Raw genomic sequence first — 26,078 nt, forward strand, 5'->3', positions numbered from 1 at the left:
ACTTCATGGGGGAAATACAGTCAGACCTGCAAGGGAGAAAGCTTGATGTCTTCCTCAGTGCACGATGAGACAGCAGACACGGGGGTAATTTGTTAGGGGGAAATGCAGGTGCTCTGACCTCCTCTCCACAGAAGCACTCAGAAGTCCCTGATTAAATCAGCTGCAACATTTGTCTCGTGACTGAACAGAGGTTGCTCAAAGCAAGAAGGTGTGATTCTCTAGACACACAGGCAGTCTGCGTTCTTCAAAAATAATGGGAGCCTCTTCCAACTCTCTGGTGTGCTGAGCCCAGGGATGAGTCATTTTAGCAAAGCAAGCAGCCAGACAGAAAAGCAACTTTTTTTTTTTGGTTCAAATCACCTGTCTTTATTGCCGATGCAGCCCCAGAAGGCTGCTGGGACAGGACGCACAATGCACCAGGGTTGAAAATCTACCATTAAAATTATGTCCGCTATGTAATAAATGCCTCTGCTAACTAATGACTTGCTTTTAAAAAGTGTGCAATTATTTTAGTTAAATAAATGTGAGTTTAATATGTGAAACGAGTCTGCACCAGCACACATGCAAATCACTTCACATCCTCCCAGCATCACCCCCAAAGCACTCCCAAAACATCCATGTCCATGTGCACAGGATGTGTTTCCTCATTTGCACATGCTTGTGCACACATTTAAGGGTAATTTCCACTTAAGCTTAACATTGCATTAGAGAAATCTGCATTGTTTCCTGCCAGACTGCAGATGGGTCTCACATACACCATGCAACATGTTGCTTTACCAGATTTGGTTTTAAAAAGTAATTAAGAAAGCCTGGGGTAGAAGTTCAATCTCTTTGGTTTCAAATGCATCAGCACCCCCAACTCTCCAAACTTGTGCAGTTCTTAACTCAAAATCCCAGTGTAAAATTAATGCACAAAGTGGATGCTTTACCTGCTCTAGTGCTGAAATTCTGTAAAAATTAGCATTTGCCTGTTTTCCTCCATAAATCTTCTATCCACCCCCAAGCTGGGTAGCAAAAAGAAGCCTCTGTGTCTTGCTAAATATTTTATATATGTTTATAAAGACTTGTGTGTATATGTGCAGATGCCCACGGTTGTCTTCAGCAAAACTCACCCTTATAGTCAGGGTCTTGGCATGGAAAAGCAGATTTCTCACCTTGATTAAAAGCTGCGTAAACCCATGTTGGGCCCAACCTCCGGCACCCGTTGGTTCTAAAATGTTTGACTTTAATATCTCCTGCCTGACCTTTCACTGCTGCAACGGCTCTTTTTAATCACTGTTATTGTTCATAACTCTGAAGTTTGGCTCCTGTAAAGTCACCTAGCACCATTTAATTTCAAATGCTTGCAACACAGAAGTAAGCTGCTGGATTGCCTTGATTTCCCTCCGTCTTCTCTCCCCTGGGAGAATACATGGTTTTGGGTAAAAAAGTGGGGTTCACCCTACCAGTTTGGGTTTCTGTCTTCTTTCTTCCCAATTTGTAACTAAAACCAAAATGCAAATATTGCATTTGCACAGCGCTCTGGCTGTGCCATTAAATACCTCCCCTTCCTCTTTTCTCATTTTTCCCTTTCTTCCTCCTTGCTAGCTCCACTGAGAATTACTTTACATTTTTGGGGGGGAAATGGCTATTTTTTTTCCTTTTCCCCTTTTTTTACTTTGACATTCATTTACCAGGACGTAGAAGCCCATTTCGTGTCCTCGCCGGCAGTTGGAGCCCCAAAATCCTGCCAAGTTGGCTGTTTGCAGCTGAGTCTGCAACTAATTGGGCTATTACTCACAAAAAAGCCTCCTCTGCGGCTGTTTCGAAGCCATTACCTCACCTTGGACTAAAGAAAATAATCCCCGCGCCTAATGCAACCTCTGATGAACAGCTCGGCCGTGCCAAGTCGGCAGAAAAAAATAGGAAAGGTTGCTCCAATGCAAGTGTTTGCAGACGGATGGGGGTGCCGGGCAGGGAGGAAGCCAAAAACATGGCTGAAAGGGGCTTTACAGGGATGAGACGGGAAGAAAAACGCAGCCGGTTTCTGTCCCAGGAGCATGAGTGTCTCCATGGTGGAAAAATGGGGAGAAAATGCAGAAAAAGATGGGAAAAAGAGTCTGGATTTAGGTAGAAGTGCAGGAAACAGAAAAAAATGTAGATAGGGATGTCGTGCCTGCATTCTCTCCTCTTAGATGTCCTGCCCAGTAAATGCTGGAGTTTCGCACACAAGCTGCATCGGTGCATTTTTTTTTTCTTCCAGAAAACAGCCAAAAATATGCATGAGAGAAAAAAAATGTAAAATATCCCCATGCTTTCGTAAGCCTCCTGGTTAAAGCCAGGGGTGAATGCTGAGCTGAGGGAGCATCAGGGATTTCTGCAGCATCACTTGCTGCATCACCTCCCAGTTATATTCATATTTATATTATATTCTTCTTTTTTTGGTTCTTTAGGAAGAAAACACTTTGCCAGAACCAGTGGCTGCTCGCCTGGCTCCCTGTCGGTGATCCAGGATGTCTTGCAGGTAACTGCAGCAATCCTTTTTGCTTCACTGTTTTGAAAACTATGGTCAAAGTAGTCCTATAGTATGTCAAGTCCTGAAAGCAGCCAGGGTGAAAGTCTTCAGGTCAAGGCAACCTGCTAAATTGGCATTATTTAACTTATTCATCAGCATTTCACAGTGAAATTTCTCAGTGTAACTGCGTGAAATCCATATGCCATTAATGCTGGTTCCGAGCCCAAAATGTGCCAAGGACACCAGTGTGTGTGTGTTTGTGTGAGGCTGATCCTAGTGAAAAATCGACATCTCCACCCAATGTGTGTGTGTGTCACTGATCCTAGTGAAAAATCGACATCTCCACCCAATTTTTAAGCTGCAACAACAGTAGAGCTTCTGTTTTTGTTTGTGATATGTCAGACACCATCCACAAAACACTTTTTCAGGAGAAGCCTTCTTTCATCAGTTTCTGTGATTAAAATGAGAATGTATTTTTAAAACAACCTCTTTTTGCTAGTTATATTTGTCCAATTTTGACAATGAAATGGCCGATGACTTTCTGTTGTTTTTTCTTTTTAATTTACTATGGCAAACACATGGATTTTTATGCAGACTCCTTATTTCCAACAGGTAGAGTCACTTGGCGAGCGTGATCACACTTGGTATAAATTATGCTCTGTGTTATATGCTGGTAGCAGAACCAGGTGATTATTACAGCATATTTTTCCTCTGAAAGGCAGCTTTTTCCATCACTTCTTCATTTTTGCACATTTCCGACAGTGAGGTTGATTGCTTGCATGGCCTCTGCAGTAACAGTATTAATGTAAAGCTCCCCCAAACCCCTTTTTTAGTATTTTTCTCCCCAGGATGGTCCCCTTGGTGAGACAAGTTTTGCAATATTGGTTGTAGCTCTTGTAATTGATGGTTCAACTTGTTTTCTTATTTACCACTGACCTCCCCATCTCTGCCCCATCTTTGGGAAGAGGAATAAACATGCAATTTGCTTTTCCAAAACCAAGAAATAACAAATCCTTCCATTTTCAGGTGAAGAGCTCACAGCAGCCACAGCATACAGGAAAAACAAAACAAACCAACAAACAAACCAAATAATAATAATAATAATAATAATAATAATAATAAAAAGACAAACACAAAGTGCTCTTCACAGCAGCATTTCCTCTAAATCTCCTGAAATGAAGAAAAAATGCTTGATCAACCCCCTCAAAAGGATAAAAAAGAAGGTGTTCAGATGACAATGGTCCCAAGGGTGTCCAAATGCAACATTTTAAATGAAAATGGGGGTGCAGAAGGGACAGGGAAAGGTATAGGGGATGTCTCTGTAGGATGCCATGGAAAAGCTCTGCTATTTTAAAAGTCCCTTAAATTGCCCATTAGGACTAAATCGGTGTCCCTGCTCCCTGCTGCGTAAGCGAGAAAGGCACTGCGTTTCAACAGAGAGGCACTAAAAAAATAGGAGAAAGTGAGAAAGAAAAAAAAAAAAGACGCTCCGAGCAGAGCAGTGGAGCGAGCAAATGATGACACAGAAGTTGGAGGAGCCATAAAAGCCCCACCGAGGCGTCATTTGCAAAAGTGACCTTTTCCCATCGAAGGAGACGAGCAGAAAGGAGGCCCGGGTGGCTTCGGGGGAGCGTAAAAGTCGCGGCAAGGCAGCAATTTATTTATTTTACTTGCAGGGAAGGGTCTCTATTTTTTTTCTTGGGGGGGATTTTCTGTTTTTGCAGTGACACCAGGATACAAATGGTGGAGAAATGCAGCAGGGCCACGCTTTGCAGCACAAGCCCCTTTCAAAGTGGGGAAAAAACGGTTTCCTATAAAAGCCCTAAAAAGCTGCCTTAAACATTGTGCCAGTTCAGTGCTTCATCCGGATCATTCACATTCAGTCTCCACAGATGGTCACTGCACCCCAAATCAGAAATATAGATTTACCCCCCAAAAGTTTGCAGTAGGCTGTGAGGAGTGGGATCGTCCCCAAAATCTGACCTCAGTGAAGCCCAAATCCCCACATCCAGCACGTTGGGGTGCTCTGTCTGAGTTTCTCTTGGAACAAATTCCTGTTCTTATAATAACTAACTCTGTAATGACGCTTGGAAAGGAGGTTATTTGACCCCTTGGAGCAACATTGTAGATGAAGTCTTTTTTTCCCTGAGACGGATTGCCAAAAGTGCCGTAAAATCAATCAAAATGCCATTCAAATTGCCTCAAAAGACACTTTACTGCAAAATATCGACACTGCACTGGGAGGCTGGACTGGATGGGGGCACTCATTGCATCAACAGAGGCAAGATGCACACCCAAGTATGCCACCAAGAAAACCCTGCAACCTCAAAATGAGCCAGAAATGGGGGAAACAACAACAGCAAAAACCACAAGGGGGTTGTCCCCAGATCCTTTAATACTGCAACCTTGGATGCAGGGAGAGGGGTTTCATTTTTACCAGTCTCTGAAATGAAGAGTTTGAGGTGAAATATTTTATACTGCTCATATTTAGCAAGGAGGGGTAAATAATGCTTGAGAAGATAAGCTGGGCTGGGGGTCACAGAGAGTTTTTTGGGGGGTGCAGGTGCGGACACTCACCTGTGGGGTGTCTTGGTAGGGAGGAGGGGGCACCGTCTGGGTGGCCATCATCGTCAGAGCCGGCGCCGGGGAGACATGGTGCATCCTGGGTGGGAGTCACATCGAGAACCTGAGGGCAAGAGAAATTCTGCTGGATTAAGGGGAAAACTATTCCCCAAACCCTCCCAAAAGGGAAAAAAAAATACAGAAAGGAGAGTGGCCAGGTGAGAGCAGAGCTCTTGGAAATGATGGCTGCAATTGGTGGAGCTCATTATGATTTTCCCCATGTGAACCCCGGTGCATCCAGGTTGCTTTCCACCCCTTACTCCTATAGCTACGTGCCTATATGGAGATTTCCATTCCCTTTTCCCGTTATTCTTCTTTTTGGGAAGCAGGAAAGGAAGTCAAAAATGCAAAATCTTCTCTTTCCTGAAACTACATACCAAAAAAAAGAACAACCTAAAAAATGATGTCTCTTCTCATTTTGCCACCATGGAGTAATGCTGTCTGCTCAATCCGTTGCACACTAAACTTATGTTGAGTATCTGATGTTGGGTTGACCAATCCAGCTGGTTCCTATGTTGAGTTGACTGACCCCATGGCAATTGAACACACAGAAATGAGGAAAGTAGATTCAAACCTTTGCTTGATTTGAGCTAGGGAGATAACCCTGATGTTGCACAACCCAAATGGACATTCCTGAAGCCAGTGAAAGGGTGAGATATGCTCCCCTCAACCTCTCCTGAAGTTGCTGTTCTTTCTGCAAATGCATACCTATTTGGGGAGGGGTGGGGGTGGAACAGAGTTTTATTGGAGGTATCTTCAGGCCCCATGGCAATGGGCAAAGAAGAGAGACACTGTGACGGAACAAATTTGCAGAGGAGCTTTTGGCTGGACACGGTCTCCAAGACAGACCTGATGGCCAAGAGCAACCAAAGAAGCAGGTCTTTGCTCAAAAATGCCTCTTATTATTTGGTTGCAGATGGAGGGTGGCTTCAAAAAGCAAGCCAATAAACTTGCTAAAATAAATAAATAAATAAACAAGCAAGCAAACAACAAGCCAACCAACCTACAAAAAAAAAAAAAAAAAAAAAAAAGCAACCCACCACCATCCTGGGTCCTCTCTGAGGCTCTGAGCTCTGTATTGAGTAAATTCACAAAGCCACCTGGCGAAATCTCCCCAGAACTTCCAAAGGTGCATTTCTCCCTGCAAAACAAGGCACAGCTCATTTTTGTCAGAGATGATGTCTCTCAAAGACTTCGCTTGGTTGCTCTGCCTGTCATTGAGCTGTGCTGGCTTCTCATCTGGAGAGGAGCCCCGTGCAAAGTCCTCTGATATTGCCAGCGGATCTACCAGTAAGTAGTGATAGAGTTGCTTCTGCAGTGCAACGCTGACCCGTGGGAAGAAATGTTCTCACCCAGGGCACAAGAGCAGAGGTGGGTTTGGAGTCTTCAGATCAGTCCCCACAGTCATTCAGCGGTAGATCTGCAATATTCTAGTCTTCTCCACGAGGCTTTGGGCTTTATAGGAACCACAGGGCACCAAGATCACAAGAGGCCATGTCCATGTGGAAAGCTGAGTGCTGTCTACATGTCACGATTGTTAGCCACCCTTATTGTTTTGAATGAATAATTAAAAAAAAAAAGCAACATGCACACACTTTGCACTAGTATGGTGCCCCACGAATAGCTTATTAGGAGAGCACACCCAAAATGCTGTGCATTGGGAAGGCAGAGTGGGGTCCTTGCATGACACAAACACCTTGAAGAAGACTATTGTATTTAAGGGATTAAAACCCTAGAATCTCCTGAGATGGAGAGGACACATGAGGATCATTGAGTCTAAGTCCTGAAATTATGCTTTTTATCTTTTTTTTCCTCTAGCAAAATTATCTGCTCCTTCCAGCTTAGAATCTGTGGGGTCAGATGTTAAAATTTGGTTTACGGCTCAGGCATCCCCATCCTCAAGAGGCAGTGCAAAAGCCCCTGGGGGAAATGGCCTCAGCAGAAATAGCTGCAGCCTGGAGAAAAGCAGAGTTCAGCATTCTGCCAGGCCAGACATCTTGGTGGGAGACTAAAAAAAAAAAAAAGAAAACACACCCAGAGATGGATATCTCGGGGGAAAAACCCTGCTTGGCATTTATTGTTCATGCTGGGAGCAAGCCTACCTTTAGCAGGTGGCAATTTATTACAGGGTGTGGGCTTTTTGGCTGAATATATTCCCAGAAGGTGGCAGTCCGGAGCCCAATTTAATTGCTGAATATCATCTAACCTGCTCACTAAATCAAGCCATTCTTTGAGGCTTTACGGGCGTTGATTTGTTTGGAGAATAGGACTTATAGCCAAATATAAAAAGGGATAAAAATGAGAGACAGCTGTTGCTGATAGCGGTATATTTATCTCGGGGAAACAAATGCACTTGGGCGCCGTAAATATCCAGGGAAGTGGCTGGCGCCCACGGAAGTGCCGGACGGGTGCCTTGTGTGGGAGCCCCCAGCCATGAATCTCAGGATAACGGTGCAAAGCTGTCAGCACTTTCCTGCAGCCACGAAGATTTATTGGCAGCGAGGCGCTTCTTCTAAGCACAGGGAAGGTTCAAAAGCTGCTATACTATGCATTAATCCTTATTTTTTTAACATCTTCTCCCCCCCTCCAAATGATTTTAAGTGAGTGAGCTCTTTGCTATAATCATCCAGAGGATGAAAGGAGATATGGGAGGATGCACAGAGCAACAACCAACCCTACCAACACCTTGCAGACCAGCTCAAGCAAATGGTCACATCTTGGGAGATCAGTGAATTTTCAGGGAGCCGATGAGGGCAGAAGGAGTAATTGCAGTCCCCTTACAGGGCATCACACGGAGCAGAGAATTTTTGAGCAATAAAGTCAATAAATGCTCTTTTCATTTCCAGAAGGGGCAGTACTTTAGGTTTTGGCAGCAACCTGAGATCAAAGTATCCTAAATTTCCTTATGAAATAAAAAATACTTTAGCTACCACTGAAACATTGCCATTGAATTGGAAATGTATTTCCCGAAGAGCTTGTGTCTATCTAAAAGAGTTGCAGCTCAGAAAGATTTATAGGCTGCTTTTTGCCAGCCATATATCAGCTCCTTTTTCAAATTAAAATAATTACAATGAGTTGAGAAATCATCTTTTTACAGTGGCCACTGATGCTTCAAAATGTTTTAAAAAATCTGAGTATTACCAACAGTCATCTGCCATCCTGGAGGTGAAGAGGAAACAATCCCTGACCTGTGCGATTAGCAGAACTGCTATAAAACTGTATTAGAAGTAGCACCAAATGTAAAAAAAAAATGTTGTTGGACTCCACGTTACCATTTTCTGTGGATAACATTAATATTAGCTTTGCAAGATACAACTGTTGTTTCCAAACCAATGGAAAATAGGGATCATTTTTTCCAGCTAATTCAACAGCTTCTCCCCTGCAGCATGTGATTTGTAAGAGAGGATTCAAAGCGGAAAACCATAAAGTCAGGTTTTCATGCATTTCCCTTTCTTTTCCCAAAGTTGCAAAATTATTCAAGGCACTTCAGTGTGTTTTTCCAGGCACAGGAAGGTATTTCAGCGTATTAGTGGAAGATTACTTTTCTAAAAGGTGTTGTTTTTTTTTTTAAACTGGGGGTTCGCAATGATGGTGTGTTAGTCATGCTCCGCAAGGGGCTGCTAGTTTTTTATGCCACTGTCTTCACAGAGGGGTTACGCATGCTGATGTTTATGATATATGCATTCATTATATATGTGTATATAAGTTAAAATGAAGAAATACGGCTGACAGGAAGGGAGAGGAACCTCCAGAGAACGATACATCTTGCTCTGAAGCATGAGCAGGGACAGGTTCACCCTCTGCAGGTGACAGCATCCATCTGCTTGCCTGTAAAGCGAATCAGGAGCGACTCTCCTCCCCCCAAACACCAAATTTATATCTGCTGTCTGAACCTCCCCCTGCCGCCAACCTTCAGTGTCAAGATTCACCTATCTCCCTGAAAACAAAAGTTTCCAGCTGCAGATGAACACCATCTTCTCACAAGCTGTTAAAATAACCCCCTACTGCCACCCTGAGCTCACTAAAAACACACCTGATGCTATTAAATGGTCAAAAATGGGGAATAAACACATTTTTCAAGATATTACCCATTCTCAGTTGATTCTCATGATTCCTCCCTACCAAGTGGGCTTGCATGATGCCTCATTACAGATATGTGCCAGAAATACCACTGGGCCAGCAAATATATATATATATATTTTAAATACTTGGTAGCCAGATTTCCTTTACTCCATTCCAGGAGAGTTTCTGCACCAGGAGCAGCCAAGACACCAGTTCCCTAAATGCCAACCTTTGCAATATTCCTGACATCTCATTATTGAGTTATTTCCCAATTAAAAAAAAAAAAAAAAAGCAAACCAAGCCTCGGCTTCCGCTGTTGCCATGGTCTAAAGAAGGTTGGGATTTGGTATTTCTTCATGATAAACCCCTTTTCTTCTTCTAGAAAAGTTATTGACTGATACGTAAGCACCAATAAAAGGGAGAGGGACACGCTGCACTGCTGGGGATGCCAAAACACACTTGCCGAAAAACAACTAACTTCCCCATAGGATGGGAAATCTCTCCCCTGGTGGGGGAAAGAGCATTTTGCATTTGCAAATCACCCCCAGTTCCAGCTGCATGGAAAGGAGTAGGTGTGGGGGGGGAGCTGCGGTGGTGCATTTCTGATGAGAACAACAATTACCACTAAATACTTCTCTTCTCTCCAAAGATACCCATCCCTGCTGCCAACTAAAATGCTCCAGGGATATCTCTGCAACATAAACACAAGAATAAAACCTGCAAAAGCCAGTCAGAGCTTTAGTAGACAAGGTTAATGTACCTTGAACGGCAGCATTAAACAACTTTGTTCTTTTTTTAAGTGGAGAGCTGAGATACCTACACACGTTTTAAAGTGTTACTTTTATAGAGGGAGACCATTAAAGCACCTTCCAAAAAAAGCTGAGGGAAAAAAGCACAGGGAAACATCAAAGAGGCCTCTTCAAAGTAACATGAAAATACTTGAATTTTGGGCAATACAGCCCCTAGCCCAGCAAAAGTTCCCAAAAGAGCAGATTGTGAGTTTTTTTGGAGGGCAAATTGAAAACCTTTGAAGTGAAACATAGCTGATGATCCTAAAAATGTGCAAACATCCTCATGCCAGACATGAATTGTCCGGTAAAAGGTTCTGATTACTTGGAGAGTATTAACAAAAATAGGGAGCAGATTAATTTTCTAACAGTTTTTTGCTGCAAGCAATTAACTGGGAATAATTTATGATTAAAATCTTGCCCAATGCTTTCAAAACTTGCCTTACACACTTCATTTTTGACTGCAACCTGCTAATCCAATGACAGAGGAACTGCTGCACAGCCACATTTCCAGCACCCAAACACCAAATTTTGATCCCACACCAGTCCCAAAACGGGGAGGTTTCACTCCAAAGTCCCAGCCAGGATCAGACCTTGTCACAGAGCTTTTTGGAGGACAAAGTTAATCCTGTTCAGCAGAAGTTTAACTGCCAGCTACATTTTTCCATCCTGCAGTCCATCACCAATTTCTCAGCCGGCGCAAACACTGCCAAGTGTGGATCATACCAGCACTGGTGCAAAAGCCAACCCTGATACTCCAAAGATCCTGGCAAAAATCTGACCACAAACTACGCAGTCGGGAGCAGATAACAGGCAATGGCTTTTTGCAACCATTGCTACAGCCCATAAACATCTTATGAGTGACAGTGCAGTTTGTAGTAAAACCTTTTTGGGGTGTCCATGCTTGCAGTTTTCACACAAATCTCCCAACACCTCTGTGAATGATTACAGTGGGTAAATGCCAGTGGAAACCCGCTTTTTGATCAGATTGCAGGAATTGGATTAAAACAGCCCACCTTCCCTGATTTCAGACATGTGGGTGGCGAGACATGCACAAGAACCAAAGCAAAGATTTCCCTGCTTGTGGAAAGCACCAAAAGCAGAGTAATGCTATGGCACACCTATAAAACCCTTTTCTCACTTAAATCTGCCTTGTTTCTTACTAAATTCTGCTAACACGCTTGTAAATTTTCCCTTTGGGAGAGGGAAAGAAATCCCTTTGGAGCTGGCTGTTTTCTTCTTTCCCATATGGCAGATAAATCAGAGCTCCCAACTCGCTGAGTTTCTGCTTCGCATCCCTCTGCTGCAGCTCTCCGTCTTCTCCCTGTCTTGACTCCCCCCATGGAAAAGGATGTGGATCTTTACGTTTTGTGTTTTTTTTTTTTTTTTTTTTTTTTTTTTTTGTAACTGTGTAATTCCCGATGAGAAATGGCTCTCCAGACCACAAGACACAATGAGTTTTCCTTGACAAAAAAAATTTCTAGGCTTTCTGGCATCAGCAGAGTGCTGTCCATGTCCCAGAGCCAACACATAGCAGCTTCTGCTACTGAAACTCAACCCAGACATCAATGACTGTGATGTGAGCCACTAGATTAATTGTCCCAATTTAAATATCTTTCATTTGCCCATTTGAAAGCTTTTTCTCCCCATATTTCCAGCCTTCATGACAAAAGAGCACTTTGAGACATGATGTGGTGATTTATACAGTCTCCAGCTAACTAGGGAGTTACAAATAGTTTTGAGCTCCTTTAAGCTTGTTTGATATTTAATACAGTCTCTTCTCCATTTTACTCTAAATGGTAGACCCCAAAATATGTGAGATGGAAGTAAAAGCCTAGTTTGAACTCAACCCAATAAATGAAATGTGTATAAAGCAAGACTGCGAAGTGTTTAGGGTGTGAAATGTGCCAATTTTTTTTTGTACAGTGAAAAAAGGCACAACCTAGCCTCAGAGCTGCATCTCCACAGATGTACAGGCTTCAAGAGGAAAGCGGAAAAGGGGTTGTCCCTGGAAAACAAGGGGACCATCTCAGAAGGTGGCTTTTGGGGTAGGTAATTTCTATCATTAACTGCCGAGAGCAACATCAGCCTTCTGCTCCAGAAGATGTTGAAGCATGCGCCCAGCATCGTGTCTTTCCATACCTTCAGTGGGATATGTCTGCATGCCCTCGCCACAGTCTGCTGCATATATTGGGTCTGGCCTCCTTGCTGGAGGCCAGGCTGTGTCCTCCACGGGCATGTGCTCTTGTTTTCCATATCCGTGGCTTCCTCCAGAGGAGCAATCCAATGTCCCCAAAGCAATCTGTAGGGCACTGAGCCCTATAAGCACCAGGCAGCTCACATCAAAATACTCATTGCAAAGACAGCATCAAGGTATGGAGGATCGCCCCCAAAAGAAGTACACGTGGTGACCCCAAGCCCTCATGAATGAACCAGAGAAGCGTTTTCAAGGTCAACCCAACCTACACCTTTAATAGAAATGGGGCAAACCCACATCCAATCTGGAATTATGAGAAATTCAGCCACTTCATCACACACTTAATGCTGTTTTTTTTGGCCAAGGGAAGGTCACTGGTGAAAACTGGGGCTAAAAGGGCAGTCCAGGGAATATAATCCTGCCATTATTGGCTGCCATTTATTAGAAGTGCTGTCAGAGTAGGCAAAACTCAAAGAAAAGAAGCCAAAGGTCTTGCACTGTGTTCTGCCATTCAGCAGACCAAGTAAAGCTTCACTTTGAGCTGGAAGAACAGAAATAGCTTTGGGGTTTTCCCCTGAGATGTGCCCACTCTAATCTTCACTGATTTAGGAAGAGATAAAGTGCCTTTCTAGGACATATGCACAAATCAAAAGTAGCACCTCTGTTTTCAGTCTGTTTTGTTAATGACCAAAGATTCCTCTGTGCTCCGTTAGGAGGAAAGTTGCAGCCAACAGAGTTTTATTTTCTTTGTCACCCTCTGGGTGCCTACAGTTTTGGCACAGAGCTAACACATTTGTCACTCTGTCAAGCCCTAATTTTAGTGATTGGGTCTGACTAAAGAACTCTGAGACCCTTGGTTTCATATACATCTTATTTTAAGCTCTGTGTTCAAGTTATTTTTAACTGGTGACCATTTCTCCATATCCTACTGATCTGCCAATATTTTGCAGTGATAACAGCCCATATTTTGGGTATTTTTAAATAGAAATCTGTGTTTTGCTCTAGGCTAGCCATGGCTTTATGGCTTTTAACAACGTGTTCTCAATACTTGAGCTTTAAAGCAAGATTCCCTGAGCTGCCTGATTTCGAAAATAAATAAATAAATAACAGAAAACTCAGCAAAAATATGTAATTCCCCTCTAAATGCTCACTGAAGAAGGGAAGAGGCAACATAATTACAGGGGTACCAGGAAGAGCAGAAATCCCCCAAATAAAGCCCCACTGAGGTCACCATGTTCCTGTCAATTAATATCTATTATTGCCCTGTTAATATAAAATGAAGCCACTTTACCGTTTGGGGGGTGCTCAGGGAGCTGCTGTCCTTCAGGTGTTCTCCCGCAGCCCCAAAAGCAAGACTTCTGGGTATGCACAACCTGGGAAAGTAAATGGTGAAATATTGAATACTGAAAGAAAACAGTGAAATGACAAGATTAAATATTAAGCAGAGGATGAAGCTTTCTGTGCTAGGTTCTTTGGCATCATCAGTGAAGCCACTGTGGCCATCGCCAACAGGCAAGTCTGCTCTTATAGCATGCTTTTTCCAGGATGGGGCAGAAAGTAGAACCAAGGAAAATACAGGTGGGAATAGCCCCTTGGAAAAGCTTTCCCCCCTGGGAAAGCTGGGCCAATGGCTGAGCTAGATCAGACCCCAGGGACATGCCCAGGCAGCTCTGGACATCTCCAAGGAAGGGCAAAAATAAATCAGAGTTTTAGAGGGTGAACCAAGATATGTCTGGAAAATGAAGACGTGCTCGTTGCCAGCATATCTGTAAAGGAATATCTGCCATTATGTCCTGTCCTGTCCCTTGCTGCTCCTCAGTGGTGGCAAATCCCCGGCATGGGATCTCACAGTGGGTTAGCAGTACGATCTGGGTCTGAAATGGAGAAAACAGGGGAAAAGCTGTGAAACTGCTGTTGCTGTTGGCCATGCCCCTGTTTTGCACTGGCTGTCACCAGCCCTGGGGTTAATTATAATCATTGCTTGAGTGTAAATATGCCTTTTACACTCCAGCTCAGACAGCGTGAATTAGGAAAAAAACAATTCAAAAACAAGGAGAGCTGGATCAAGAGGTTATTTAATAAGAAAAAGTCCATACAAATGTTAGAGATGATGCTGCATCTTCCAAGGATCTGGTCTTTAAGGAGGCTGAGATTAGGATTTCTAGGCCCATCCAACCAGATCAAGTGGCAAAATTTCCCTGCCTAAATGGGATTTAGCTGCCTAACCCACTTAAGCATGTCTGCAAATTACTGTATTTCTCAGTTCAGCTTTAATTATCTCACTAAATGCCTTCACAGATCTCCCTCTCTGCAGTGCTTCCCATGACAAAAAAAAAAAAAAAAAGGAGAGGAAAGGAAAGGGAAAGGGAAAGGGAAAAACAACAACACAGGAGAAGGTCTGTAAAGGCAACTTGAAATTTGGCAAATCAGTGCTAGTCCTTGGCAGGACAGTAACCAGAGACCCACCAAAACCAAGAAAAAGATATGTGTTGCCTAAAACCTTCTGCATATCAGACAAAAGTAAAAAGTGAAGTTGGACTGAATAATGACTGGCATGGCCATGAATGCCTTTTGCGTGTTTTCTGAAAAAAAAAAAGTGAGCAAAGAAAGTGCCATTCCTGGAAACCTGGAAAACATCAAGGCCTCCCTCCAACAGATACTGGAAGCAAGTGGGTAATTTCAAGGCAAAACCAGGCAATAGGAGACAAAACTCCTCAGATCTCTGAGATATATACACAGATATACATCAGCTCTAGATATTACCTCTGTCTTAAGTGATAAATGTCACCTAAGATCTCCAATATGTCTGATATATCTACCTTGATATAAATCACCTCTAGAGAGCTCCTCACATGCCCAATATATGTCTGATACATACATCTATGATATACGCCACGGGTCTGGAGCTCCTAAAATGTCCAATATATATCTGATACATCTCCCAGTATGTATCATATACATAACCACTAGAGAGCTCCTCAAATCTCCAATGTATGTCAAATACATCTACCCTGCTATATAGAACACCTCTACAAAGCTCCGCAAATCTCCATTAAACATCTACATCCCTTGATACACACCACCTCTGGAAAGCTCCTCAGATCTTCAATACGTCCGTCTACCTCGATATATGTTATCTTGTATGGACCTCCTCAGATCACCAACATATGTCTAGTATCCCTTAATGTACTACTGCTCAGATCTTGAATGTACATCTGATATATGTGCCTCGATACACATCACCTCTAGAGAGCTCCTCAGACCTCCGGTATACATCTGATAATACGCACTGGATGTGTATCACCTGGCGGAGCGCTCCTCAGATCCCCAGGATCCATCCAGTACATTTACCATGCCACACACCACTACCGAGGAGCTCCTCCAGTCTGCACAACATGCCTGTGGTACACATCTTCAACATCTCACCGGCAGAAAGCCGCACCTCGCCTTGTGGAAGCTTCATGACAGCCATTCCCCCTGGTTGTAAGTCTACCCCGAAACCCCTGTAATGACAGCACTCACGTTTTCATGCCTTCACACACTATATCCATGATTGCAGCCAAGGGTACAGAAGAGGAGGGGCCATGGGGAAGGTCCCACAGAAAGTGCCGTTCCTGGAAAACTCGGCGACATTGAGGCCTCCAGATGTTGGAAGCAAGTGGGTGATTTCAAGGCAAAACCAGGCAGAAACAGCCCAACAGTGATAATGCAAAATAGCTGTTTGTACAGTGTTTCAGTATCACCGATGTGATTTCTCCACCCAGCCTTCCAAAATACCATCTGACTTCTCAACACTATTGTTTTAGCACCCATTTCTGCATCTGCTCTTGCTCCAAAACCTTCTTCTTCCATCCAGAAATTGGACCCAAAACCTCCAAACATGGAAACCTTGGTGAAGGAGCAGGAAGGGCAAGAAGCCTCTTGACTCCTCAGGCATGTGTGAGTCCTGCCAAAAGGTTTAGAAGCTTAATCTGGGCTATGCTAAACACTCAGATGGGTCTTGAGTTCCCAAACTCTCCAACTGCAACAGCAGCTTAAATATCATTAAGGATATTTATGATCAGGAATAAAAAAACAACGGGCTCGTGCCTTGGAAGAGCATGCAAGGGCTGACGCCAAATACCTGTCAAGGACCCAGGATTTGACCTGCTTTGGATTTGTCCCGACAATGTTACAAAAACTTTGTATTTTGCAGCAATCTGTCATCCCCATAGAGTCTTTTTTTCTCCCATGGGAATGACTTTTGTCATCTGGGCTTGCTGCAGGAACAAAACATGAGAACTGGAAGAAAAGAAGCAGATAAATAGGGCTTTGCTAGTGCTAAAATAGCTTTGGCAGACTCTGCAGTCCCAAGTGATGCAGATTTTCTTCTTTGGAGGTGATCAGGGCTGAGATCTTGGATGCTGCATTCACCTGCACTGACAGGACATAAACAGCATTTGTGTGGTTTCCGCACAAAAGATGCAATTTTTGTCCCTGTCACAAAGCGTGCAAATAGCCAACCCCACCAGCAACATTTCCCCAAACACCCTTGCAAAGGGAGATAAATCTTTTTCAGCCAGCACACACTTTTAGCAACTTCAAAAGGCATCCTTTGAAGTTTAGCAGAGGCCTTTGAAGTCCTCCTGATGCAGGAGGAATGGAGGGGATGCCTCTCCAAGATGTTCCACTGCAGGCAACACAAGCTGCTGAGACACACAGTGTAGTGGGTACCCACTGTCACGTGGAGCATCCGCAGGAGGGTTACAAATGAGACACCTGTCAGTGGCAATAACATGACTGCATCACATCATTGCACAGATTGCATCAATGGCAATCCCCAAAACATCCTAAATCCCCATCTTCCCAACCTGAATGACATACAACAGTGGAGATGGGATCCCAGGTCAGGTACCAGCATCCCAGGACCTGAGCCTGTACCCAGGCTGCAAACAAATGGTCCGCTAGAGCATCTCTGTTAATAAACATCTAAATAAGGGTAAGTAAATGCTAATTAAGATGATATTTAGTTAGAAAAAAAAAATCCAGGATCTTTGCAAAAAAATTAGGGTTTTTAAGCTCTGACTGAAGATGTTTTCTGTCAAGTTACCTTGCTTCCAGTGTGAGCAGATCACAATGCTTCCAATGTCAGCAGGTCAGTGCTGTTTAATTGTGGCTATTGGTTTTTAACAAATTTAATACCAGCTCCTTTGACCTGAGTGAAACTAACAAACAGTGAAGTCCCCCTAATAATGCTTTGCTGAAATATTTTCATTACCCACTCTACACCTGGAAGTCTGTTGCAAGCTGTGCCGGCCCCAAACTCTACATATGTGGTAAAAACTAGAGAAACCCTGTATATGTTCAAAACAGTACAAAAGCTCAAATTTCAGGTTTACTCTTTTAGGAGCTCCAGCCTCAGCCAAGGGGTGATCGTGGCTCCCCAAGCACAGTCATGCAGCTCCAACAGCCAGTGCAATCTGGAATGAGGAGCATTGCAAGAAAAACCTTTGATTTGTGTGTCTTTTTCCCAGCTGTGCAATTTCTTTTCTAACTTCAGCAGCCTCCGAACATGGTTCAGAGCTGCAAGGTGGGAATGCTTGCAGGTGCAAAGAGCAATACGGCATTTTCATGCTTCCACCTCCCCAGATCCATAGGCTAAACCTGATGATGCCTAACCTGTTTCATTGCTCAGAGAGTAAAGAGAGCAAAAAGAGATTTAAAACATGCTAATATGCATGCGATATTTCTGCTCTTCCACAACAGTGAAGCCATGGCACCCAGCACCATGGTGAGGCGCAGTCCAGGATATGAGCCAGTTGAGTCCACCAGCAGAGCCCAGCCCCTCTATAGGCGATTTGCATTATCTAAGGGGGGGGCACATATGGAAGTACTGGAGACCACCCCCCCCATGCACGTGTGCACATCTGGGCATGGGGAACAAAAGCGTCACACCGATAAATAATGGAAAGTCAAAGTGCCCCGCAGAAGTGGCACCATACTGTTCAGCCTCAGGCGAGATGGAGGAAAATTCGGTGCCCATGAGGTCTGGAACAGTGGGATTAATAACACATCAATTTTAATGCAGGGTGGGTTTTTTTTTTTTGTTTTTTTTTTTTTGGTTTTGGGGTTTTGTTTTTTGTTCTCCCCTCCACCCTCTCCCCCCCCCCCCTCTTTTTTTTTTCTGCTTCACAAACAGCAAAGTGAATGTTTGAGCATCTCTGCGGGGGGTTAATGAGGACTCTGATTAGTTATTCAGATTTGCCGATGCTGCCTCCATCCATCCTCAGACAGGGAATAGCAGGAAAGGGTTTGCAGAAAAGCTCTTAAAGACAACCTGCGTGGCTTTCACAGCCTGACTGTCTGCAGGTCTGGGGGAATTCATGCTGCAGGACTTCTCAAAAACCCTAGTGCCAGCTTTAGGGCAGAAAAGCACATTAGGAAGATGTACAGATCATTTGTGGGGGAATCAGAAAAACTCCTGTGATACAACCCATGTTGGGCAATGCTGATTCCTACAAAGACTTGAGGGAAAATATTTGGATTTTTTTTTCTTTTTCACATAAAAAACAAACTCTTGAGTGCTTTTAATCAAATGTTGTACAATTATAGGGTGAGCCACATGAGCAAAAACGATGGAGACATGGAAAGAAGGAAGGAAGGCAAGCAGGCAGGCACTGTCCCAAGAGCTGCCACCAGACTGCAAAAATGCAGCATCTTCCAGCATAGCAATATTTTACACAGTCTCACATAATAAAGTGCTAATAAAGTGCTTTATGTCCTTGCACAAAAGCAAGTAGCTCACCTCTTCATTGCTTGGCACAGAAATTCATTAAACAGGTTGAGCTCACTCACCACGGAAAAGTTTGGGGGGGTTATTTCCAGATTTACACTTTTGTCATTCACCTGCATCAAAAAAAGGAACCTGAGCAAGTAGATAGCAGGTACCTGTAATGATGCTGCAGAAAGGTTTGAAGGAGGGAGCTGGAGTGGCATTTTGTAACACTGCAAAGGGGTTTTGTCAAGCAAGCTGGGCACTATTCTAGTATTCACAGGTGTGGTCAATATGCAATATTTTAGGGCTAGACACAGTGGTGTCAATACTCTCTCAATGGTGAATTTGTCCCAGCAATGAACACTTTATTTCTAGTCCACTGGAGAGACCAAGTTGGTTCTTGCTTTGATAGAAAGCATCACTCAACGTAGTGCTCAACGTTTTTTGGGGGGGAAGCTGCTAGGTATCCATATCACTCCCTATCATGCCCACCAGTTCAGTTGGAATTCAAAAGAAAGACAAACTGGAGTCAAGCAGTTGGTTCTGCAAATGTCAGGCAATGTGCCGGGGCTCTCCAAACCAAATAGGCTCTTTTCTCTGGGATCACCTCCATATGCTTTGTTTCTGTTTTAAATGGCATGCTAATTGTTCTGAATTAAGAGCTCCAGCTGGAGGAGCAAACAAGCAATTTGCAACCTTGAAGATAACACCCAACTCATCTCAAGTGATTTAAGTTTTGGGGGGAAATCTTGCCCTTCTGGTTCTGGAGTGTGAATGCTAACAAAAGAAAATGTCTGAATGCATGCACTCGGGCTAAAATTACATTGCTGACATAATTAATGCACCCATTTAACAGAAGTGGATATTAGCACCCAGCCACAGGAGGAGGTGGGATGGTAAGAAAAAAAGAAGAAATTGCTGCACTTGGCTTTACTTTAGTGAAAACAGAGATATGAGCTGCCCTTTTCACTGCTGGGCAGTTCTAGCATCTACAGGTAGGGCTCATGAGTATTCCCCTCCCCTTCTTTTTTAAATTTCATTTACATTTTGTTCCACAATATGCATGCTCTTAAAACAAGATATCTTTGAAGCTTTATCTCTTTGCCATATTTTTTTTTTCATTTACTGCTAGATACAGGAGGTGAGAAAGACTGCAATCATTGTTTGTTTACAACTCCAGATATTCAATATTGAAGGGTGTTTTTTTGTTTGTTTTGTTTTTAATTTAAATAATCTTTTTCAGCAAAAACAGTGACCAATTAAAATTATTTTTAGTATCTGCCATGGTGTGGGATTTAAGAAGCAAATTCTGTCCTGCCATGTCTTGTTTCAAGAGGAACAAATGCTGCAAGTTGTGAAAAAGACTACAGAAAAGCTACTTCTCTGAAGTGAATACATAATTGCTGAGGAAATGCAAGAAAAGAAATCCATGATTGTGACTGGGTATCTGCCACAAGACTGAGGGGAAACTCCTCTTGCTACCCCAGCCAAGCCTGAGTTGGGAGTCAATGTCCATCCACTCCCAACAGCTTTCCGATGGCTGTGACCCATCAGAGGACCAGCATAGTGGCCAGAGTCATGGTCCAATGAGATCTTCTGAAGATGGGGGCAATTCTCCCTGTTTCTCTGTTTCTCAGGTAACTGAGGGTTTAATTGCACCACGAAGAAAGGAAGCGAAGGCAATCTTTAGTATGAACATTAAAACATTGGTGCAACTCTTGAGAAATCCCTCTGCAAGGATGGGAGGCACGTCCAAAATGCAGCCCCAACACCCAAGGCTATGGGCAACACTGCTGGGACTCAGGCAGACTTGAAATTCCAGGGCCAAGCCGTGATATCTGTTGGCCTCCCATCTCATGTATACTGTACCAGGAGAAGTGATAAATCATTTTGGCACACTTGCTGGGAATAGCAGCCCTCAATAAAAGACCAAAACTCAAGTGAGGCAGCCTGACACTGCGCTATTCCCAGTGCACTCTGTTACACAGATTAATCCTTCTTGATGGAGAATTACAATTAGGGCTCCATTTTAAGGAGATATCAGCAATCAGATATCTTATCAAATGCCAGCTCAATTATTCAAATAATCCCTGGCTCTAGATTTGGGGGCTGTTTAGGGAAAGTGGTCCGATTAATGTGCTGACGCTTCCCCATCACGTCTGACATTCTCAACTTCATGTCTGATTACAGAATTTGCATTCAATTTAATTTTTCCATCTGGAGTAAATGAATAATCCGAGTACCTACCCCATCCTTAATTACATTTGTTAAATTAAAAACTGGGATGTGAGAAATTTAAATGCATGTAGCTTTGCGGCCAGACAAACTGCACGTTCAACCTGCTGTCTCCTGCTCCAATTTCTTTCCCTTCCCCTCAGCCATGCATCAAAGAAATTACAACTAGAAAACAAAAATTCTTTATAAATGATGAAACAATAGATGATCTTTTGACATTTCCAGTACTGTTTGCAGGGGAATGAGATAAAATGTAATAAATTCATATACTTCTGTGTGTTTCTTGGCTCCAGCAGCTAAAATTTCCATCTCTTTATGCAGGAGTCCTGGGGAGCAGAAATCCTTGATAATGCCAAACAATTCGACACTTTATTTTCTCTTTACTCCACACCATGCAAAACACAGGCTTCAAGCTGCCAGCTGCTGGGAGTGAAACCAGATGCCACATCCCTTTTCCATATGGAAACAGAAATCACCCCGTCTGGGGGTGTTTGTGATTGCAGCACTCTGTGACCCTGGGGTTGCTACCAGCACCCAACAAAGCCTCCCCTCAACAACTGAAAATAATAATATTGCAATGTTGCAGTTATAATTCCTCTCCCTCAGTCCAGTTTAGACCAGACCCTGGTATCACCTACTCTGGACATTAGCAGGGAAGGTTTGGCCTGAGCCACCAAATTTCCTAATTTTTAAATGCAAAGGTAAACATGGAGGTGGAAATAGAACCATCAAATTTGATGTGTTTTTTTTTTTTTTTAAACAGTTTTGCAGAAGCTTGATAAATTCTCATTCTTTTGGAGAAATGCACCCTGATGAAAACTTGAAGTGTTGGAATTAATAGGTAGATTCAAGGGGATGGTGAGAAAAGGACAGCCTGATAAAAAGAATAGTTAAACACAAAGATAAAGTATTTACAACTTTGGCTGTGTTAGGAGCAGTAGTCCACACATCATGTGATGGGAAATGTCAGATAAATATATCTGGATGTTGATTTCTGCTAGATGCCAGTGACTACAAGTATGTTCAGGGAAGTCTGTTCTTAGCACTCCCAAAGAGTATTTGAATAAAATAACTTGTCTATGGGCAAGTAACAGTGCAATGGTATGATCCCCTGGTTTGGGGCTTGCAAGACTGGTAATAAAACACAGCTAAAAATATTCAGGAAAGCCATGCTTGGGTAAAGCGAGACAGGTGAGAGCAGAGCCAAAAATAGCTCTTCCCTTTGCTCCCAGCATGCTCTCAGCTAAGGTGACATTTCTGCACTTCAGGGAAGCTGGATTTGACTCACCCCCCAAAAAAAATCCCCTTGGAGGAGTGTATCTGGTTGACCTTGGCCCAACCCTGGTGGCAGGATTTGGCCATTGGAGAAATCCCCTTCACAAGTGGGCGGCTCCGATGCTGTATTGTGGGTGCTGAGGTTCATCTTCCTTTCTTCTGCTTTGTTTTGAGTTAACAGTTATGGTGCCGGAGGAGAAAACATCATGTTTTAGCAATGAGGTCCCCAGTGAGTCTGTTTAAAAATTAATTAGTGCCATGCAACGTATTAGCTATGAATAATAATTCTAGCTTTGTACCTATTTCACTGCCTTCCACACCACCAGTATTCCAGCTTTTATACGGTCCTTTTAGCCAACTGGGCCCCAATACTGAGGGTACCAAGGAAATTGTTGTCCTGTCTTCTGAAAATACCCCTATCCAACACCAAACATTTGCCGTGTGTTTTCTGTGGTGCTTTTAAATAACTAAAGGTTGTGGTTGCTAAGCTGGCTGCAAAGTACGCATCTCTCACAGGTACAGGTTCATGGCATACCAAAACTGCAGCTGCCCAAGGGCAGAAGCCTGCCCAGACACTCATGGCTCTCATGCAAGGTGGTTTGTATGGAAGAAGCAATGGGTCCTGGTTTTATCCAGGATCTAGGACAGAGGTCCTCTGAACATGGAGATCCCTCCACGGCTGGAGATTCCCCCAGCCCTGAGCAGGGAGAACCTTCAAGGATGGAGATCCCACCACTGCCACCATCCTCATGTATGGAGATCGTCCAAGGATGGACATCTGTCTCTGAGAATGGAGATCTGCCAACTCCAAGGACAAAGCAACTCTAGCAACCTCAGGGAAGAAGATCCCCATAACCCAAAGACGAAGGTCCCCCAACTCTGAAGGTAAAGATCTCTCAGCTCCAAGGATGGAGCACCACAAAAACCAAGGATAAAGATCCCCCTCACCCCAAGCACAGAAGTACACCCAGCTCCTAGGATGGCAATCCCCCTCCCCCACACACACTACAAAAGTGGAGATCCTCAAAAGCCAAGGATGTGGGCCCTCCCAGCCCTGAGGATGGAGACCCCCCCAAACTCCAAAGATGGAGACCCTCCCTAATGTGTTTATGCAGACCTTCCAAGGAGAGGTTCCCTGTGTCGACGAGGATGAAGATCTCACCAAAACGTAAGGATAGAGACCTCTTTCCCTGATCCGAAAAAGGGAGATCACCCCATCACCCTGCAGGCCAGCTGGCCCCCTCCACTGCCCTGCTAGCCACAGGGATGCCGAGTAATCCACCAGCCCATGCATTTGGGCAGTGAAGCCCCATGGAAACAAGGTGACAGATGCTGAGAAGCCTCACCACATCAGCCGCCTTCAGGTGGATGGCGAAGCCGACAGAAATTTGTAGGGACATCTGGAATATATTCATTTTATGGCATGTTTCATATCATGGACAGGTACTTTGAAGCTGTAAGTAGTAGCAGGGCGGCACTTCCCCCTGGGTGGGCTGTGGTTTGTGCTTTCAGCCCGAGCTGCCCTGGCGTGACAAAGGGGCTGGGGACACAGAGCTGACGTTTTCCAAACACAGCTTTGTGTCTCTGGGGCAAATCCAGAAGCAACTTAAAAACCAAAGGAAAAAAAGGAAAACAGAAAAAAAAAAGGGGGGGGGGGGGGGGCAGGGGGAATGAAAAAACCAACCTCCATGTCTTTAAGTGATGTTGATCCCCACATCAGGCTATTAACAGTCCCATCACAAATTGTGAACGACTCAGATAAATTTAATGGCTTAGCAGCTGTGACAAAAGGCCCTTCTGAAGATTCATTTATTTTGTGGAAAAGAAATTAGTGAGGAATTTTAAATCTTTCCAGCTTCTTGATGCAGACGCCTGCCAAAGCCCGCATGTTGGTGGCATGTTGGTGCATGGCCCCAGGGCTGCAGCCAACCCCTGAAGGAAAAGTCCTCTGCTAGCATCCCAAAGCAGGGGACATGGACGTGTGCCCATTAGCACACCGCTAATGAGGCTGCACCTCTCATGTTCATCCCCGGCAACTGCCTCGAACAATGAAGAGTCCTTAAAACAGTATGATTTGGCTCAAACACCTCATGGAGAAGGAAACCCAACACTAGAGAACAGCAGCGACCGAGCTGCAAAAACCAGGGCGGTGGTAAGATGCTGGCTCCCCATGGGGAATGACAAACCCTAAACCTTCCCACTTCCCTTGACAGTCCCAGTCAGGGAAACACTGGGGCCAAGCTGTGCTTTCCAGCCTGCAAGTGAATGCCCTTTCACCCATGTCAACACATGAAAATAATGTGTTAAACCACTTCTAAGAGCTCTCAGCATTCAGAGGCTTCCCCAGCAACCGCTGCTGTCACCCTCCCCATCCACGTCCCTTTTCAGTCATGCAAGATTGAGGTTTTTCGCCTTCAGCCACATTCATACTTTATTGCACAAGCAGCACCATCTCAAAACTCCTTTTAGTTGAAGTTCAGAGCTATAAAAGATGCAAAATGCCCCTGAATTATTCACACAGTGTTTCAGTAGAAGCTGGTAACGGCACCAGCATGGGATCAAGCGAAGGATCTGGGGATGGAGCCACGGACCTGTGTTGTCTCTTTGTCTCCATTTGGGTGGAAAAATGCTTCTTGAATATGCTGGGGGGAAGGAAGTGGAGGAGAGGGTAAAATAAAAGGGTGTCCCCAGTCTAGAAAAGGCTGGAGAGTGAGGAAACACAAGGAGCACCTATTTTTCAGATCCAACATAACCCAGATGTTTTGGATGTTACTCCTCTCCCCTCCTCCTCCCCGCCCCCCCCCCCCCCCCCCCCAAGAATTAGTTGTTTATTATTTTTCCCCTTTGCATTTTTTTTATTTATTTTTTTTTAAGCATGAGATGGTTGCGGTTCTGGTAGGCTGGGAGATCTGCAACATTTCTGGCCCTCAGCAAGCTGCTGAGCAGCAGTGCTGCATTTGCCCTTTGGCGATGCTGAAGCCTTCTCAAACTTTACAAGACTGCAGCACCAAAATTAAAACATGGCACAGGAGGAGAAAATGCAAACCAAGAAACTCCATTCTGGGAAGAAGGGATAGAAGCAAACAAAAAATGGGAAAATTTGATTAAGAAACTCGGAAACAACTTTACACTTCAAATACACAAGGTTTTCAAAAATGAAAAACCCTGAAAGGTTTTTTCCTTCTGTATTTACCTCTGTTTTGCTTCTTTCCATTTCACTGAACAACCAGGCGCTCCCAAGCTGGGATTTCCACCCAGTCTTCAGCTCCTACTGGGGGCAAAAACCCAACAACTCCATGCAGAAAAACCCCACAAAAGTAGGACACTAAGCCCTGCTAGATCCAAACTCAGCTTGATGCTCACTAATTACCCAGTAATAGTATTTATATGCTGCTGTCACGCTCAGAAATGCGGCTCCTAATAACTGAGGTCTGCATCAATATTAATGTCCTGGCTTGACTCTCAATACCCAGGGACTGGCAGAAGACAAAGAAACATCACAGCAAAGTGAAGTGGGGAGATGAAAAAAGAATGTATTTTTTCCATGTTTGGCAGGAAGAGAGTGCTTGAGATCAAATGATGGGATCCCCATGGGTGAGGATTAGCAATGACAGCAAATATAAATTATAGGTTCCCACCAATCTTCCAGTG

The 26,078-nt window shown here is 43.9% G+C and overlaps 1 protein-coding gene and 1 long non-coding RNA gene across 7 annotated transcripts in view; one reads left to right on the top strand and one right to left on the bottom strand.

Moving 5' to 3' along the window:
• Window positions 1-26,078, bottom strand: part of PKNOX2 (PBX/knotted 1 homeobox 2) — an 87,256-nt gene that overhangs the window by 23,534 nt on the left and 37,644 nt on the right. For 2 of the 5 annotated variants that reach the window (XM_068659451.1, XM_068659452.1), the window contains exons 3-4: window positions 13,455-13,536; window positions 5,072-5,180 (exon numbers count right to left, since the gene is read on the bottom strand). In XM_068659451.1, coding sequence (XP_068515552.1) covers window positions 5,072-5,155 — 84 coding nt within the window. In that variant the 5' untranslated portion in view covers window positions 5,156-5,180; window positions 13,455-13,536. Of the gene's footprint in view, window positions 1-5,071; window positions 5,181-6,156; window positions 6,258-13,454; window positions 13,537-17,252; window positions 17,358-26,078 lie in introns of all 5 variants that reach the window. The other 3 variants (XM_068659456.1, XM_068659455.1, XM_068659454.1) reach the window with 3 other exon arrangements.
• On the top strand, window positions 19,480-24,839 carry LOC137843807 (uncharacterized). 2 transcript variants are annotated; one of them, XR_011089702.1, is made up of 3 exons: window positions 19,588-19,912; window positions 20,193-20,554; window positions 21,474-24,839. It is a non-coding gene; the product is annotated as an uncharacterized lncRNA (long non-coding RNA). The 2 variants fall into 2 exon arrangements; XR_011089701.1 differs by lacking the exon at window positions 21,474-24,839 and having other exon boundaries at window positions 19,480-19,912; window positions 20,193-21,433.

This window comes from Anas acuta, chromosome 23 (assembly GCF_963932015.1).
Source record: "Anas acuta chromosome 23, bAnaAcu1.1, whole genome shotgun sequence".
NCBI lineage: Eukaryota > Metazoa > Chordata > Aves > Anseriformes > Anatidae > Anas > Anas acuta.